Source organism: Misgurnus anguillicaudatus, chromosome 14 (genome assembly GCF_027580225.2).
Source record: "Misgurnus anguillicaudatus chromosome 14, ASM2758022v2, whole genome shotgun sequence".
In the NCBI taxonomy this organism is placed as follows: Eukaryota; Metazoa; Chordata; class Actinopteri; order Cypriniformes; family Cobitidae; genus Misgurnus; species Misgurnus anguillicaudatus.
Genome location: NC_073350.2, coordinates 29102176 through 29118719, shown reverse-complemented (window position 1 = coordinate 29118719; position 16544 = coordinate 29102176). Strand labels below are relative to the sequence as shown.

Sequence of the window (16544 nt, the reverse complement as noted above, 5' to 3'; positions counted from 1 at the left end):
ACCATTAGTGGTGGGACCGGTCCAGATGAATTGTGCAGGAAACAATTGTTGCTTTTTACAGTGCTTTTGTTAGGGGACGGGAGGTTGTACTTTTGGTTGATAACTGTACAGGAACAGAGACCTTTTGTCTATTTGTCCAGATCACTGGAGGATAGAAAGAGCAGAAAATAAAGTAAATGTCTGGTTTGATGTTTCATGAAGGTTAACAGCAGCCAGTCAAGTAACCTGATATAAGAGGCATCATAAAACCAACAAGAGTGATCAATTATACTCATGCTATATTAAAGCAATATTAGATGACAATTTGTCACAAGAGTTTTGGTTTAATCAGATAAAATAGACAGACCGACAGACAGATAGAAACTATAGATAGGCAGACAGGCAGAAACTATAGACAAACAGATGGAGAGAAACTATAGACAGACAGACAGACAGACGGATGGAGGATGGACAGACATGCAGAACCTTTACACTAGGACAATGCACAGACAGACAGAAACTATAGACAGACAGATGGACGGATGATGGATAGACAGACAGGCAAAACCTATAGATGGACAGACGACGAACAGACAGACAGACAGAAACTATAGACAGACAGACAAACAGACAGAAACTATAGACAGACAGATGGACGGACAACGAACAGACAGACAGAAACTATAGATTGATTGACAGACAGATAGAAACTATACATACACAGACAGACAGACAGAAACTATAGATAGACAGACAAACAAACAAACGAACGGACGATGGACAGACAGACAGACAGACAGACAGACAGAACCTATAGATAAACAGACATGCAGACAGACAGACTAAAGAAAACTATAGATAGATATACAGATGGACGGACGGACGGACAGACAGAGAGACAGACAGACAGAAACTATAGAAAGATAAACAGACAGACAGAAACTATAGACAGACAGACAGACAGACGGACGGACAATGGGCAGACAGACAGACAGACAGACAGAAACTATAGACAAACAGATGGAGAGAAACTATAGACAGACACACAGACAGACAGACAGAAACTATAGATACACAGACAGACGGACGGATAATGACAGACAGGCAGACAGACAGACTAATAAAACTATAGATAGACAGATGGACGGACGTACAGACAGACAGATAGACAGGAACTATATATAGACAGGCAGATGGACAGAAAATATAGACAGACAGACAGACAGACAAACAAATAGACAGAAACTATAGACAGACAGACAGGTGGACGGACAGACAGAAACTATAGATAAACAGACAGACGGACGGACGATGGACAGACAGACAGAAACTATAGACAGAACTATAGACGGACGATGGATAGACAGACAGGCAAAACCTATAGATAAACAGACAGGCAGACAGACAGACAGACAGACAGAAACTATAGACAGACAGATGGACGGACGACGAACAGACAGACAGACAGAAACTATAGACAGACAGATGGACGGACGACGAACCGACAGACAGACAGAAACTATAGATTGATTGACAGACAGACAGACACTATACATACACAGACAGACAGACAGAAACTATAGATAGACAGACAAACAAACAAACAAACAAACAAACGGACGATGGACAGACAGACAGACAGACAGACAGACAGACAGACAGAACCTATAGATAAACAGACATGCAGACAGACAGACTAAAGAAAACTATAGATAGATATACAAATGGACGGATGGACGGACGGACAGACAGAGAGACAGACAGACAGACAGAAACTATAGACAGATAAACCGACAGACAGAAACTATAGACAGATAGACAGACAGACAGACTGACTGACAATGGACAGACAGACAGACAGACAGACAGACAGAAACTATAGACAAACAGATGGAGAGAAACTATAGACAGACAGACAGACAGACAGACAGACTGAAAAAACTATAGATAGACAGATGGACGGACGTACAGACAGACAGACAGACAGACAGACAGACAGACAGACAGACAGACAGGAACTATATACAAGCAGATGGACAGAAAATATAGACAGACAGACAAACAAATGGACAGAAACTATAGACAGACAGACAGGTGGACGGACAGACAGAAACTATAGATAAACAGACAGACGGATGGACGATGGACAGACAGACAGAAACTATAGACAGACAGATGGACGGACGATGGATAGACAGACAGGCAAAACCTATAGATAAACAGACAGGCAGACAGACAGACAGACAGACAGAAACTATAGACAGACAGATGGATGGACGACAAACAGACAGACAGACAGAAACTATAGATTGATTGACAGACAGACAGAAACTATACATACACAGACAGACAGACAGAAACTATAGATAGACAGACAAACAAACAAACAAACGGACGATGGACAGACAGACAGACAGACAGACAGACAGACAGACAGACAGACAGAACCTATAGATAAACAGACATGCAGACAGACAGACTAAAGAAAACTATAGATAGATATACAGATGGACGGATGGACGGACGGACGGACGGACAGACAGAGAGACAGACAGACAGAAACTATAGAAAGATAAACAGACCGACAGAAACTATAGACAGACAGACAGACAGACAGATAGACAGACGGACGGACAATGGACAGACAGACAGACAGACAGACAGACAGACAGACAGACAGACAGACAAAAAAACTATAGACAAACAGATGGAGAGAAACTACAGACAGACAGACAGATAGACATACAGACATACAGACAGACAGACAGACAAACAGAAACTACAGACATACTGACGGACAGACGAACGGACAATGGACAGACAGACAGACAGACAGACAAGTTAAGACGAGTTAAAACCACTTCTCCCATTAAGGACATCAACAAAACTTACTTCTGGTAAATACTAAGGTATTTTATTCTTAAAGTATGTCTAGATTAGAAGTAGATAAAACTAAAGTACACCTCCTGTACCTACACCACATATCAACTCACGTGCACAGCTAAAGGGCCCTAAGATTCTACACACATATTCACTGTGGGAAAAACGTGTCAGGTTATTGACCCCTGAGGTAATCACAGTGTGAACACTTGTGTCTAAAGTGTCGGCACCCTTCATTATCACCCTCAGTTTACAGATACATGAAGGTACAATAACACCTCAGGGCTTTGTAGCGCCACTGGAATGCAAGCCTATTATTTCTGTTACCTTAGTCATAGAAATTTCTGCAGCCACATCAGAGGTCGAACCCATGAGGAGAAACTCGATGTCGACACAACAAAGCCGGATCAAAACAAAAACAGGTTCACATGATCACTCGGCCTCCACATCCAGTCCTGACATCTGAAATGCCTTTCATTTTCAAACAAAAGATGAGCTGAAGGGTACAGAGACAGTCGTGTACATCGGCCTCTCTTCCAGTGCCCCGTGCTGAAAAGATAAGTTGTTGAAGTTGTCAAAGTTCGCCTATAGAGAGACGAAGTCAGCCTGCTTTCATTCAAAGAGTTTCTCCATTTGACCTCTGCCAAGTCGTCTTTCAAAACAGTTTTAGTGCAGGTTGGAGAGAGAGAGAGTAATGAATGGTCCAACGATACTAAAAGGACAGATTCTACTGCATCCAGCCTGAGTCCAGTCTCTCCGCTGCATTGAGACTGTAATGTGAATTTTGATAAGAATATAGATTAAATAGGAAGCTTATAAAGAATGTAGGCCATGGATAGCGAGTAATGCAAAGCTTTCTCAATCTTTATTCAAAATAGCGGAATAGCCATTTACTAGTCACCTCAAGTTAAGGTTTTCAAATCACTTCATAATGTAAGAGACAAAGATGTAGACTCTGGATAAACAGGATGGTATGAAAGTATTCATCCATGTTGATGTCCTGCGCTTTTCTGCAAGACTGCATATGACTGTCCTGTAAAATCTGCTGACTCAGAAGGAACATTGTTGGTTTCATTTTTAAAGTTTACAGAATTATGATAAATTAGCTTTGTGCATGTCAAGTGAGATTGCATTGAAGCATGTGATATATTCAACCTTCCTAAAGCAGCACTCATTTCTAAAAGATCTAGGCTACACTATTATACAGTATGTTACTGTAAACCATTAAAAGTAATTTGAAGATACTATACCTGTACCCATTAATGCTGTAAGTGGACAATACACTCACCTAAAGGATTATTAGGAACACCTGCTCAATTTCTCATTAATGCAATGATCTAATCAACCAATCACATAGCAGTTGCTTCAATGCATTTAGAGGTGTGGTCCTGGTCAAGACAATCTCCTGAACTCCAAACTGAATGTCAGAATGGGAAAAAAAGGTGATTTAAGCGGGCCGGTCTGAGTATTTCACAATCTGCTCAGTTACTGGGTTTTTATCACGCACAACCATTTCTAGGGTTTACGAAGAATGGTGTGAAAAGGGAAAAACATCCAGTATGCGGCAGTCATGTGGGTGAAAATGCCTTGTTAATGCTTAAGGTCAGAGGAGAATGGACCGACTGATTCAAGCTGATAGAAGAGCAACTTTGACTGAAATAACCACTCGTTACAACAGAGGTATGCAGCAAAGCATTTGTGAAGCCACAACACGCACAACCTTGAGGCGGATGGGCTACAACAGCAGAAGACCCCACCAGGTACCACTCATCTCCACTACAAATACGAAAAACAGGCTACAATTTGCACAAGCTCACCAAAATTGGACAGCTGAAAACAGGAAAAATGTTGCCTGGTCTGATGAGTCTCGATTTCTGTTGAGACATTCTGATGGTAGAGTCAGAATTTTGCATAAACAGAATGAGAACATGGATCCATCATGCCTTGTTACCACTGTGCAGGCTGCTGGTGGTGGTATAATAGTGTGGGGGATATTTTTTGGCACACTATTGGCCCCTTAGTACCAATTGGGCATCGTTTAAATGCCACGGCCTACCTGAGCATTGTTTCTGACCATGTCCATACCTTTATGACCACCATGTTCCCATCCTCTGATGGCTACTTCCAGCAGGATTACGTACCATGTCACAAAGCTCGAATCATTTCATATTGGTTTCTTGAACATGACAATGAGTTCACTGTACTTAAATGGCCCCCACAGTCACCAGATCTCAACCCAATAGAGCATCTTTGGGATGTGGTGGAACGGGAGCTTCTTGCTCTGGATGAGCCTCCCACAAATCTTCATTAACTGCAAGATGCTATCCTATCAATATGTGCCACAATTTCCAAAGAATGCTTTAAGTACCTTGTTGAATCAATGCCACGTAGAATTAAGGCAGTTCTGGAGGTAAAAGGGGGTCCAACTCAGTATTAGTATGGTGTTCCTAATAATCCTTTAGGTGAGTGTATATGTTACAGTTTACAATATGCAATGAAAAAATGTTAGATTGCTTCAAACTAAATATTAGATTGCTCTGCAGACATTAGCTCCTCTTCATTATGTTACAGTAAAGACAGAAAGTCCATCCAGAGGTTTTCCAAACATTCCAAACTCTGCATCAACCAGTTTGAAAGGCAGAGATAGCAGCTTTTATCGTCCTAATGGATGGAGTTATATGTGATTATTTGCAATGGGTAAATGTTATGTCTCTGCTTGTCTTACAGTACATTGCTTACATCAAAGAAAATAAAACTAAATTCCTATCTTTCTCCAAGAAATTACAGTTCAAATCACGTGTCATTTTCCATGTCTTATGGGAAAAGGCAAATGCACTGAAATTCTCTTTATATCTTGTTCAGGTAGTTTTTCAACCTTTAAGCCACGACATGCCTTTTATCAGTCACCCCGTCATGTATTAACATGCAATCACATTTACTCTCAAATACAAGAATGTGTTTCTGCTTACAGCCTGAGCCAAAAGGACTGTGTAAATGTGCGTGTACAGTGTACAACGGTCCTGGATGAACTAAACCTGAGGCTCTGAAACTGTAATTGCCTAAATAATTGCATTGCTTATTTAGTATTTCAATGTAAAAACCTGTTTGAGATGCAAAACACAAATCCCAATACTGATTTTTTAGATTCCTCAGAATGCTTTTAATGGAACTCACTGCTGCAGTCCCTCAAGGGAAATCGCATAAGTTTAAAAGCCTCTCATATTTTGCATAATATTCTCATGTTCTGACCTTTAACATGTAAACAAAACATTTTTTGGTCATGGGAAATTTCCACTTTTCTCACAAATACAGTAGAGCACATATTTATTTTCAAACTCATATAGTCATGTTGTTGTCACACTTTTACAGCTGGACATGTTGTTACTTTATGCGGGTTAAGTTGTCACAATGAAATGTGACAGTAAAAATTTTATAATTTATAAAAACACAAAATAATGCTGAAATATTAAATATGCAAAATGAAGCTTACAAAAAATTTACACTTGTTTTGGCCAACAAATTGTAACTAATAAATTTAATAAAATCTATAATGTATGTAACATATGTAACAACAAGCTTGCTTTTTTATTATTATTATTACATTTTACTTATTATATTAGTGATATATAAGTAAAATCTTCTTTTGTGAACCCAGTTAAAACCTAAATTCTATCATTATATATTTCACCACTGTGAATGCAAACTGGTTATCACTATGTTCAAAATAAATAATTTAATTATATGAGGGTTTTAAAAAAAACATTTGGTTTATTGTACTCTCATCATATGTGAATTGTTGTGACAGATTACTGAGTTTTGTCAACCCGCATAAATGAAAAAATGTCCCTGGCTTTGAAGATAACAAGTTCGCTACGAAGGGGGCGGAGCTCCAAGGTAAGTTCTCCGCCCCGTAGGCGTACCCTATGCAAATCACGTCCATTGCATCCACCTGCCAGGCTGTATGAGCTGCAGTGAGCGAGGGAGCGCGTAGAGATCGGAGCGTTCTTGTCTTTGGGGATATATGGACACACATTCACCGAACTGAAGCTGTACGCGAAGTTGTCAGTGACTTTAACGTTTCCTTCACGCTGCTAAGACCAAGATTAAACGGGATTTTATAACATTTTTACCAGATGAAAACTATAAAATAAAGGAAGCACACCGCGCTCAGGTGTTCATTGTAGGACTAACTTATACCTGCTGGGACATATAGAGAGAAACTTTCATTGGATTCCCTGTTGGACTCAAGATTCTTTTGGGCAGGTAAAGCGCATGTTAACAGTTATAGCAACTTTGATAAACGTACTATGGTTTTATTTTAGTTAAAGTAGTAACTATTTTCTTTGGCGGATTGATTACAATTAGTATTACCATAGTTTTACTATAAATATCATGGTTATACTGTGGTTACTGTAGTTTTCGTGAAGGGAACTCGAAATCATGACGGGTTACATTTAACAGTTTTATTTGTAAACTTATTTGTCTTTGCAGTGATTTTTTATCATCTCCCTACGTTGTCATGTGATTCCTGTCAACCAAATATAGAAAATTGGCTCCCAATTTTTAATATTCTTTATGATTTATTGTATCTTATATTGAAAATATTGCGTATTGTTTGCTTTTACGATACAGTTTATTGCACAAAGATAAGGCGGTCTCTCTGAAGTTTTATCCAAAGCGACTTGCAGTGCATACATTTTTTCAGTATGCGTGTCTTTTGAGATTGAACCCACGACCTTTACGTTGCTAACGAAATGCTTCACTAACGCTTTATGTTGCACGTGCACAACATTTTAATTGTGGAAATGTGATTATTTACATGTACCATAATAATGCATAATAATGTACATTTACCATAATAATGTATGCTCTAATTTTTTTAAGTGCCCACAATATCAACATGTACTCTTAACAAATTAACCTTATTTTTCACCGTTTTTATTCTGCATTTCAAGGTGTAATTTCTTAACTTTGCACATCTTGTGATTATTTTGTTTACCACTGTTAACTAGGCATAATACATGTACTGTAGCTGCACAATAGCCAAAAAATGTAGAAAATGAGTTGTAGAAGAATAAGCATGATGAAAATAAATAAGCAACCTGTTGATCAGTCAAGAGATTTTGTGAATGTTGTCATCATGAAGTCCTTTCAAGACTTTAATAGACATAAAATAGACATAATAGACATATATGTGTGCAAAGAGCCTGCCAGCTACTTTACTCTGTGAGCGCTTTTTTTAATCTTATACCAGATTAGTTGTTCGAAATGTGCCTTGTTGGTGTAAATGTTACAGTATGTATGTATTAGAAATACTCAATGCCATTACTTGCATAACACATTTGTAAACTAAGGGTGTATGCAAATAATCAAATTTTCCACAATTAAAATGATGTTCCCGTAGATAGAATCTATATGTAGGCTTATAAAGAAACAATTTTCATAGAAGTATGAACCAAATTTATGAACATTTATGAAATCTCCTGGTGCGAACAATTGAACAGCATGAAGAGCTCCCAATCTTGAATATAAGAAACGTTTAATGTAATATATAAATATAATATATTAAATGTATTAATATATATATATACACACACATTTTGAAAATGAATAGGTTAACATATGCCTCATATTATATAATATGATCATTTAAATAGCAGTTTAATTATATTTAGTAAAATGTAATAGTTGAGAAGTTTATTATAATTCTGTATAAATGCTGAATATTTGCAACCAATTTCTGTAGGTTCATCCTAACATGGCTGTCTTGTTTAAAAATAATGAGAAAATTGAGAAACTTTACGGTTTAAATGCATCCTGAAGGCTTCTCTATACCATGATATTTCACTCATGGGGTTTAAAGATGTATTTATAAGAAGAAAAAAACTAGATTATGTGTATATATCTATTCTCTCAGTGTATTGGGTGTTTGTGAGAGACTGCATGTGTGCACTTGTGTTTATATAATTGTTGTTTAATTTCACTGGTTTGTGTGAGGTAAAGAGGCAGAGAATTTGGATAAACAGCGGGACAGTTAACAAATTGCCTTCAAATAGTTGAGGTTTAAACAGCTGCTTCCAATCATAAACGCTCGGCTAAGATTTTTTGGAAGACTCTTTCTCCACCAGCGCTACAGTAGTTTGTGTAAGATTCTGGATCTGTGTTTTTAAAGGAGCACCAGGTTTCAAAGTTGTCATGAATGTCGGTGGGTTGATTCAAATTTCTCTGTTCCGAATTAAAGTTTTAAGGTTAGTGTCACCTCACCCTTTGGCAACATGAGCACAGTCCCTCTATGGGTGGCAGCCTTGTTCTTCTCCATCTGAAATAGATGAAGTACGTGACAACAGTGAGCTTTGCTAACGCCGTCCCATGGGGAATATCTCTTTACTGTATGTTTTAAACAAATGCAACCGAAACCCTGTTTTGGGTGAAATGTTTACTGCACACGGCATCCTAGATACTCGTGTTAAAGAATGAACCATAGAGTTAAATCATGAAATTTAAGTCTTTATAATACATATAGGCCTTTGTGTGATGTACAGTAGTGCTGTGGATTTGGATATGTGAATAATAATTAAGTTGTAAGTTACTGCTGCTGTGTTACCATCAGAATATGTAGTCAAATATCTTATCTGCCCTACAAAGGTGCTAAAGTAAAACTAATTTACATAAAATGGAGGCACATTTGTTTTAATAAGAATGACTTAATTGAAATATAGTACAGTGCTTTTGATGTGTTTCATGCCTGATTTAACTGGATTGTTAGTAACTTAGAACAGTTGTTTTGCTGCAATACCATGTTTGAAGTTGCAAAACTGTTAGTTTATGGAAAAGTTAACTAGAGTATTTTCATTTGTACAGTCTGTTGGTCTATGAAGTTCATGAAATTGACACTAATGTGTTCTTTTCAGTGACATCTCTTAAACGTGTCGGACCCGACCGGATGCACCATGATGCTGGAGAGTCCTTGGAAAGTCCAGATTCTCCTGGCTCTATCGGTCCTGACTTTGGGTTTGGACAATGACACTCAGAACGCCCCTCGAGTCTACTTGTCCTTCAAAGGTAAGAGCAAACTTCTTTGGCCTTACGGTACTGTATATACTGCTCTTGGTTTTCCATCATGGTTTTGTGGTTTGTGAAGAGCCGTGCAAACATTCTGGAATATAATTTTCTCACATGCTACCTTCTGGTTTTCACGGCTGAGTTTGATGAGTTGATAAATGGCGGTGATAAATGTTTTGGGAGTTACGTAAATGTACAGCGTAGACGGATTCTCCAGTTTAACCACACGCTGAATAAGTGGAAACCGTCCGTGCGTTTCTAATGGCTTTGCCGTCGAACAGAGATTTTGCGTCAGCTGCGTCCACTTTCGTTCCGTGTCGGAGTAATTTAAAACACAAACAAAAATTGAATAAACTATCATTCGAACCTTCAACACGAGTCAGAGCAATTTACAGAACGCTGAACATGCTGGTTTCCCAGTAGTATGTATTCAGGCACATTTCTAAAATAACCAATCGCAGATGCAAAACAGAAAATGAAAACATTTCAGATAAGCCTTCTGATTCTAGGCAATGCATTCTTACTATAGATATGTAGACATAGTTACATATTAAAAGTCACCGTATTGTTTTACAGTTATAAAAAACCTTTTGAAGTCTGTGGTTCTTAATACAACAGGTTCCAGTCCACTAATTTGTTTGGACAAGCGGCGTTTATCAAGCGGCTCTGGAATGTTTCACTGTTCATATCGATCAATAGAATTCCATGGATTTCCAAATCCCGGCTTTTTTAAGAAACAATTTATGAACCAAATTTATGAACCAATCTCCTGAACATTTAATGCAACCCAATCTTGAATATAACTTGAATATAAGAAGCATTTCTTTTCTGAACCCTGCTATACAGTACCAATAGACCGGGCTACATCGGATTTGCTTTAATCATCACGTAGAGTAGATTGTCCAGATCAGCCATGCACATCAATGTGCCCCAGGTCTTCACTGTTGGAGATCAGGTCTGCGATTAAATGTTTGAGATCTGGGACCGGGCAGTTCCCCTGTTTGCCAAGCTTGGACCAGAATGCACTGGCGGACTTAATTACTAATGCCGGCACAGTTCACATTCAGGACTTTTTCCGCTTTAATCAAGATGGATTTAACACTCCACTGAGCTTGTTTGTAGATCAAGTCATTTTTGTAGGATTTAAAAAATGTATTGGTCACCCATTTGACGCTGTGCTACCCGTCGCATGTTTCGACATTCGGTACGCCCTTTATACGGCTTGCAGTCTTTTTTTAGCACATTCCCTAAAGTGCTACATTTTATATATAGTGCGTGAAGCATTTTGCTATAAGCGGGATCTAATGTGGTGGTCATTGATAAATGAAAGAAATTTGGTCATTATTTACTCACCTTCATGTTACAGATCAGGTTGCATTTGTATACAGCACATGGTCATTATTGGCTGCAATATTTTTGTGCATGGAAAAAATGCACGTTTATACCAACATAAATATTGTCATGATTTGCTTTAAGGCTGAAAGTGTCTGGATTTACTGTTGTGTTATCAGGAAAAGCTGATGTGTTGTTTGCTTGACACTTTCTGTGCCCTGTCAGTATTTGGATTTTGCAGTGGCAGACCTCGAGCCAATCTCACATTTAGGTCTTTTAATTGGTTTTTGGAGAGCGAGCGCAAACCTCATCACAAGACAGCACCTGCCGTCCACCCAAACTGCAGGCCAACCGTTTTCACTTCGTAACGCCTCACTGCACACACAGGAATGTGCAAATTAATGTTAAAACCACACCCGGTACCAGAGATATATAAACCTTTCATTTCATTTGAGTTGAGTCATAACACATTGTATGATAATTGAAGCGTTTCTCTACAACTTTGTAATGGCTTTTCAAATCTCATAAAAAGTTAAACCCAACCCCTCTGTGTTTAGTTAGCCGTGTCAGTAAGTCAACCGGTCTGAGATATGTTATCACCTTTGATAGGTTTGCTTTCCACTTTATAGTGCTATAATTTTTAAGAACTTTGTGACTGAAGTATATACCTTGATTTGTCTGCCATTTCAACAAGAGGTTCACATCTGACAGTCTACGATGCCGTTCCAAATCGATTTGCTCAGTCGACCCACTTTAAGGGTCACGAGTTGTGACCCCTCACACGAGTGGGGCTCACTTTTCTAGTAAAGCGGTCTTAAACCACTTGAAGAGTAAATCCAAAACATCTTAATTGTTCTTAGAGCTTCGCAACTTCCTTCCTCCTCATTGCACTCATTCCCGAGGGAAACTTCCCATGATGCCAATGGTAAAGGCTTCCAAACCAAAGTCAGATGTGTTGTACATTTTCCATATCAGGTTTAGGAGAAACCCAATCCTGTTTGGTCTGGTGTTGAAATGGATTATCATGGTGACCGAATTGACACTGATTTGGTGACAATCAGTTTTTGGATGATTGCATCCACATGACCAAATGAAGCGAAAGGGGGTTATGGACTACAACGTTTAAGTGTGTGATCAACCTCAATAAAGCTTCTTCCTCACCACTGCATACATCACAAAGGTGATACTGAAAGGTGAACCAGCATGCACAATTGATTTAAAACCATACGAATATCTGTCGCCAGCCGACCTCCAGGGGTTTATCACTCCCGTCAGCTTCACACACATAAGTGATCCTGCGAATCCAGTCTCATAATCTAATGATGAGATAAAGGACATCAAGGTTTAATTTAAATCATTGATTTCACATTGAATCCCATTTTTGACATGACCTTCCTTTGTCAATATTATAGATATCATGGTTATATTTTCACACAAGGCTCTGTAACTTTAGATGGGTTTTCACAGACTGGGTCACATCTACACCCCACAGAGTGTTTAGACTGGTGTTGCATCCTCATGCTGATTCAAAGTAAGTTTTGCTGGGTGCCTGAAAGTGGCCAAGACTAGATCAAAATAATAGGTCATTCTTGTTCAGGAAAGGGTTAAACAGAAGACACATGCTTGATACATTCTTGAGGATAAATCCATGGGCGGCACCTTTGAGTTCACACTATTGTGATGCAATACCAGGACTCAAAGTTCACTTCATAGCCAACAAAGCTTTTAATGACATGAAGTATACTTTCTGTTCAAGTTTGGGCGCTAGGAGGATGTCATTATGGAGGATACTGTACATTTCCTTCTTGTTTATTTCAGCTCAATATTAGATTACACCTTAAAAATGCTGTGTTGTTTCAACCCGTGGTTGCATTGGTAAAATCTGGGTAAACCCATCCGTTGTATTAAAATGAATCTTGAAAATTTCCATATTCACCCAATGTTGTGTTGGAGTGTACCGGAATAATAATTTTTTTGGTTTTCGTACTATTTAGAAATGAAGCTATTTAAAAATAGCTTACATGACTCGCACTCTTATGCTGGGTAGTACACACCAAAAGATTTTTTTTCATCTTATAAAATTTTCAAAATATGATAGACCGCAAACATGATAAAAAATCCTAGATTTAACCGTTTCGCATCTATAGTTCGTGGTGTACCATGATGTGTCAAATACAGCACACCACACACGAACAGATTTTCAACCAGAGTCTCAACTGTGAACATAGGAAATTTCGCAAAATCTCGCGAGACATCAGAATAAGCATGGCGGCCAATATGCAGGAAGAAATTTCAATGATAGTGTTTGAAATGATTTTCATATAAAAAATTCAAGGGAAAAAAGAAAAGGGTTTGGGTGAAGTCATGGAGACAGCGGGAACATTGTCTGTAGAAGTTCAATTTGCATCATCTTCACTTTGTGCTGCGCCATGACTGCTTCCGTCTTTCATCTTGCTTTCTGATTGGATAATTTCACGTGATAATCTCAAAAGCATGTGTGCGTTTGTCCTCGGGATTCCCCACACACATCAGGATTTCTGATCGTAAACATGTTTAATATTTATGATTCGCGATCGGGGTGGCTCCGACGTTCTTCCGATCAGGTTCGGACACTCTTAACACACCTCACACCAAGGGAAAATCTGATAAAACAATCTGTAGGACCATCAAGATAATCGGGACATACTGTAGCTAGGATTGTTGGAAGGGGTGAAATAGGCCGAAAATCAGCCCGATTATCTTTTGGTGTGTACCCAAGCATAAATAAGGTACAAATGCTATTACTGCGACGGTACCTTTTAAAGAAGTACAACTTTTTACCCAAAGAGTGTATATTACTACCTCAAATGTAGGCTACATATTGGTACTAAATGAATACATATCTGCACCTAAAATTACATATTGGAACCCAAAAATATCTACCATTTAGGTACAAAAGTTTACTTTTTGAAAGGGTACCGTCCCAGTGACAGTGTGAAGGAGACAGCTGTTACCGGATGACTTGAGTTACTGGGATCTGTTGGGAGTGTTTGGGGAAGCCAATAGAAAATCTGTGGTGGTATCATTGTATGACTTGCTGTTTTATTTATTTCCCTTTGGATGTAATCATGTTTTTACTAAGAAAGTGGTCTAATCTGTACTGATCTTAGAACAGTTTGCACTACCTTAAGCAAATTGGTAGCAAATGCCCAGATCAGACTTCCTCTGTCTCATTAAAGCATTGCATACAAATGAACACATCTATGAACATTTCTATATAATTTAATTCCTTTGCTTCTGCCAGTAGCGTCCAATAAATGACTTGAGGTTTGTTCATTAAATCCTTTGAAATGGATTAAACCCAGCAGCCTCATACCACTCCCAGTTTGTTATGACATGTGGTTAACCTCTGTATCCTAAACCTGTGGCGCTCACATTTGCCCACTAACACTTTTAATTTCTTAAAATAGATGCAGTGGGTTTTGAGGCGTAAGGTTTTGGCCGGCGCGCTTGTGAACATTACACGTCTCATTGGCATTTACAGCCAATACAGCCATAACAAATATAGCCGTAATACAATATAATGGATGTGCTCAGCCCATATGTGTGCCAGCACTTTTATGATCAGAAACATAACCGCATATGGTCAGATTATGGGCGAGTAGTAGTTATGGGTTACCCAAATGTTACGATTTACCAAAACGACGTCACGTCACGTGACTGAAAAAGCATAGCCAATTGTCCGATTAGACCGTGATCACTTTTGTCCTTCCAATGAGTGTTGAAGGACACAGAATCCTTGCGAACCATTCAGTGCTGTCATGTTAAATCAGGTCACTTGAAATGAAGTCAGTGAAGGATGATTTGTTCTCCAGGTCTTTAGAGGAGAAACACTAGGCGAATTGTGTTTGGGTGGGGAACGATCGCTCAGACTTGACTTAAGGATCCCAAAGAAAGATCTGATATGGATGAATAGACAGATGCACGATATTGCTTTTCTTTCTCTTCGTCTAAACCGTTTCCTCCGAGGCTTTTCGGGTTTCTGTTGTTTTTTCATGACAGAACCTCTGATTCACTTCAAGAGTCTTTAACAATCAAAACAGGGAGAGCATTAACCCCGTGAGGGTGTTTCTACCCTTTACCTTAAAATGGGTCAGGTCATAGTCCTGGTATTAAAATAGCTGCTCTTGGTAAAGATAAGTATGAACTTGCTGACCTGGAAACAGACAAAGACTTTGAGTTGGTTGATAATATCTAACAAATAGCGCAATTGGTTGATGATCAGAAGTTTATCTAATCAATGCTTTTATAATTATGTTTTTAAACAATATTAGGTGTCGTAAGAATTAAATAAGAAAGTAGTTTGGCACCAATTTGGAAACACAAAGAAAAAATTCCAACATGACCTTTGCTTTATTAGGTCTTCTTTGTCTCTTTGACCCACATTGTTTATCTAAGTGTATCTGAAGGCACAGGCCGACGTGTTTCAGTAATCTAAATTGATATGATGATGTGCTCGGGGTTCCCACAGACCTCTGCTGTAATCCCTGCTGCTGCATTGTATAATACAACCTGTTTGAATGTCATCAGTCTGTGCAAGGACACAACAGCAGCTGTGCATTAAAACCCCTCACAAACCAAAGCCTGCGCTGTGAGCGCTAAGAGTGAGGTCAGTGGATTATGACGCCGTTTCTCATGAGTTTCAGGTCAACCGGTTCATCATGAGATGGAGGTAGAAAGGATTCTGTTTTTGAAAAATCCGGATATGAAGAGATTTAAATGTGACATCTGCATTTTAGATGTCACGTGGGTGGTCTTCATTTCAGTTTGGGACATGGATTGTGTGCGTATGTGTGTGGTGATTGTGTGTTCACAATGAATGAAGTGAATGAAGTATCTCCTCTCTCTTCTCTCTCTTTTTCTTCCTTCCTCCCTCCTCTTTCCAAACGCACAATTCCACATAGATTCTCACCTGCTGACGTGTTTATTAATTTGAGGAAACTGTATGTGACTTTGTACTAACTAAATTTACACCACAGTGTTCCAAATCTGCAGATATTTTTAGAGTCTATCACCAATAGGACTGTGTGACTTTCTCCCTTTGTTTCCTCTCATCTGATGTGTTGACAGTGGGGAATCTCAGGACGGATGAATACTCTGAATTCTTGGAGTGGTAGCCTTGCACACTTACAGCTCTCACTGGAAGAGTGATGTTGGGTTTACTCAGTTCAGGACTCTCACCTGTGTGCTTTTGGGGGGTTTGAGTTTCGCCGTCTGTCACTGCTCAGCTGTGATTTGTTCCTCAGCAGAAA

The 16544-nt window shown here is 38.8% G+C and overlaps 1 protein-coding gene across 2 annotated transcripts in view; it reads left to right on the top strand.

Moving 5' to 3' along the window:
* Positions 1-6814: 6814 nt before the first annotated feature.
* The window catches only part of sema3fb (sema domain, immunoglobulin domain (Ig), short basic domain, secreted, (semaphorin) 3Fb), an 81094-nt gene continuing 71364 nt past the window's right edge, over positions 6815-16544 (top strand). For both annotated transcript variants that reach the window (XM_055184337.2, XM_055184336.2), the window contains exons 1-2: positions 6815-7122; positions 9771-9921. In XM_055184337.2, coding sequence (XP_055040312.2) covers positions 9810-9921 — 112 coding nt within the window. In that variant the 5' untranslated portion in view covers positions 6815-7122; positions 9771-9809. The remainder of the gene's footprint in view (positions 7123-9770; positions 9922-16544) is intronic.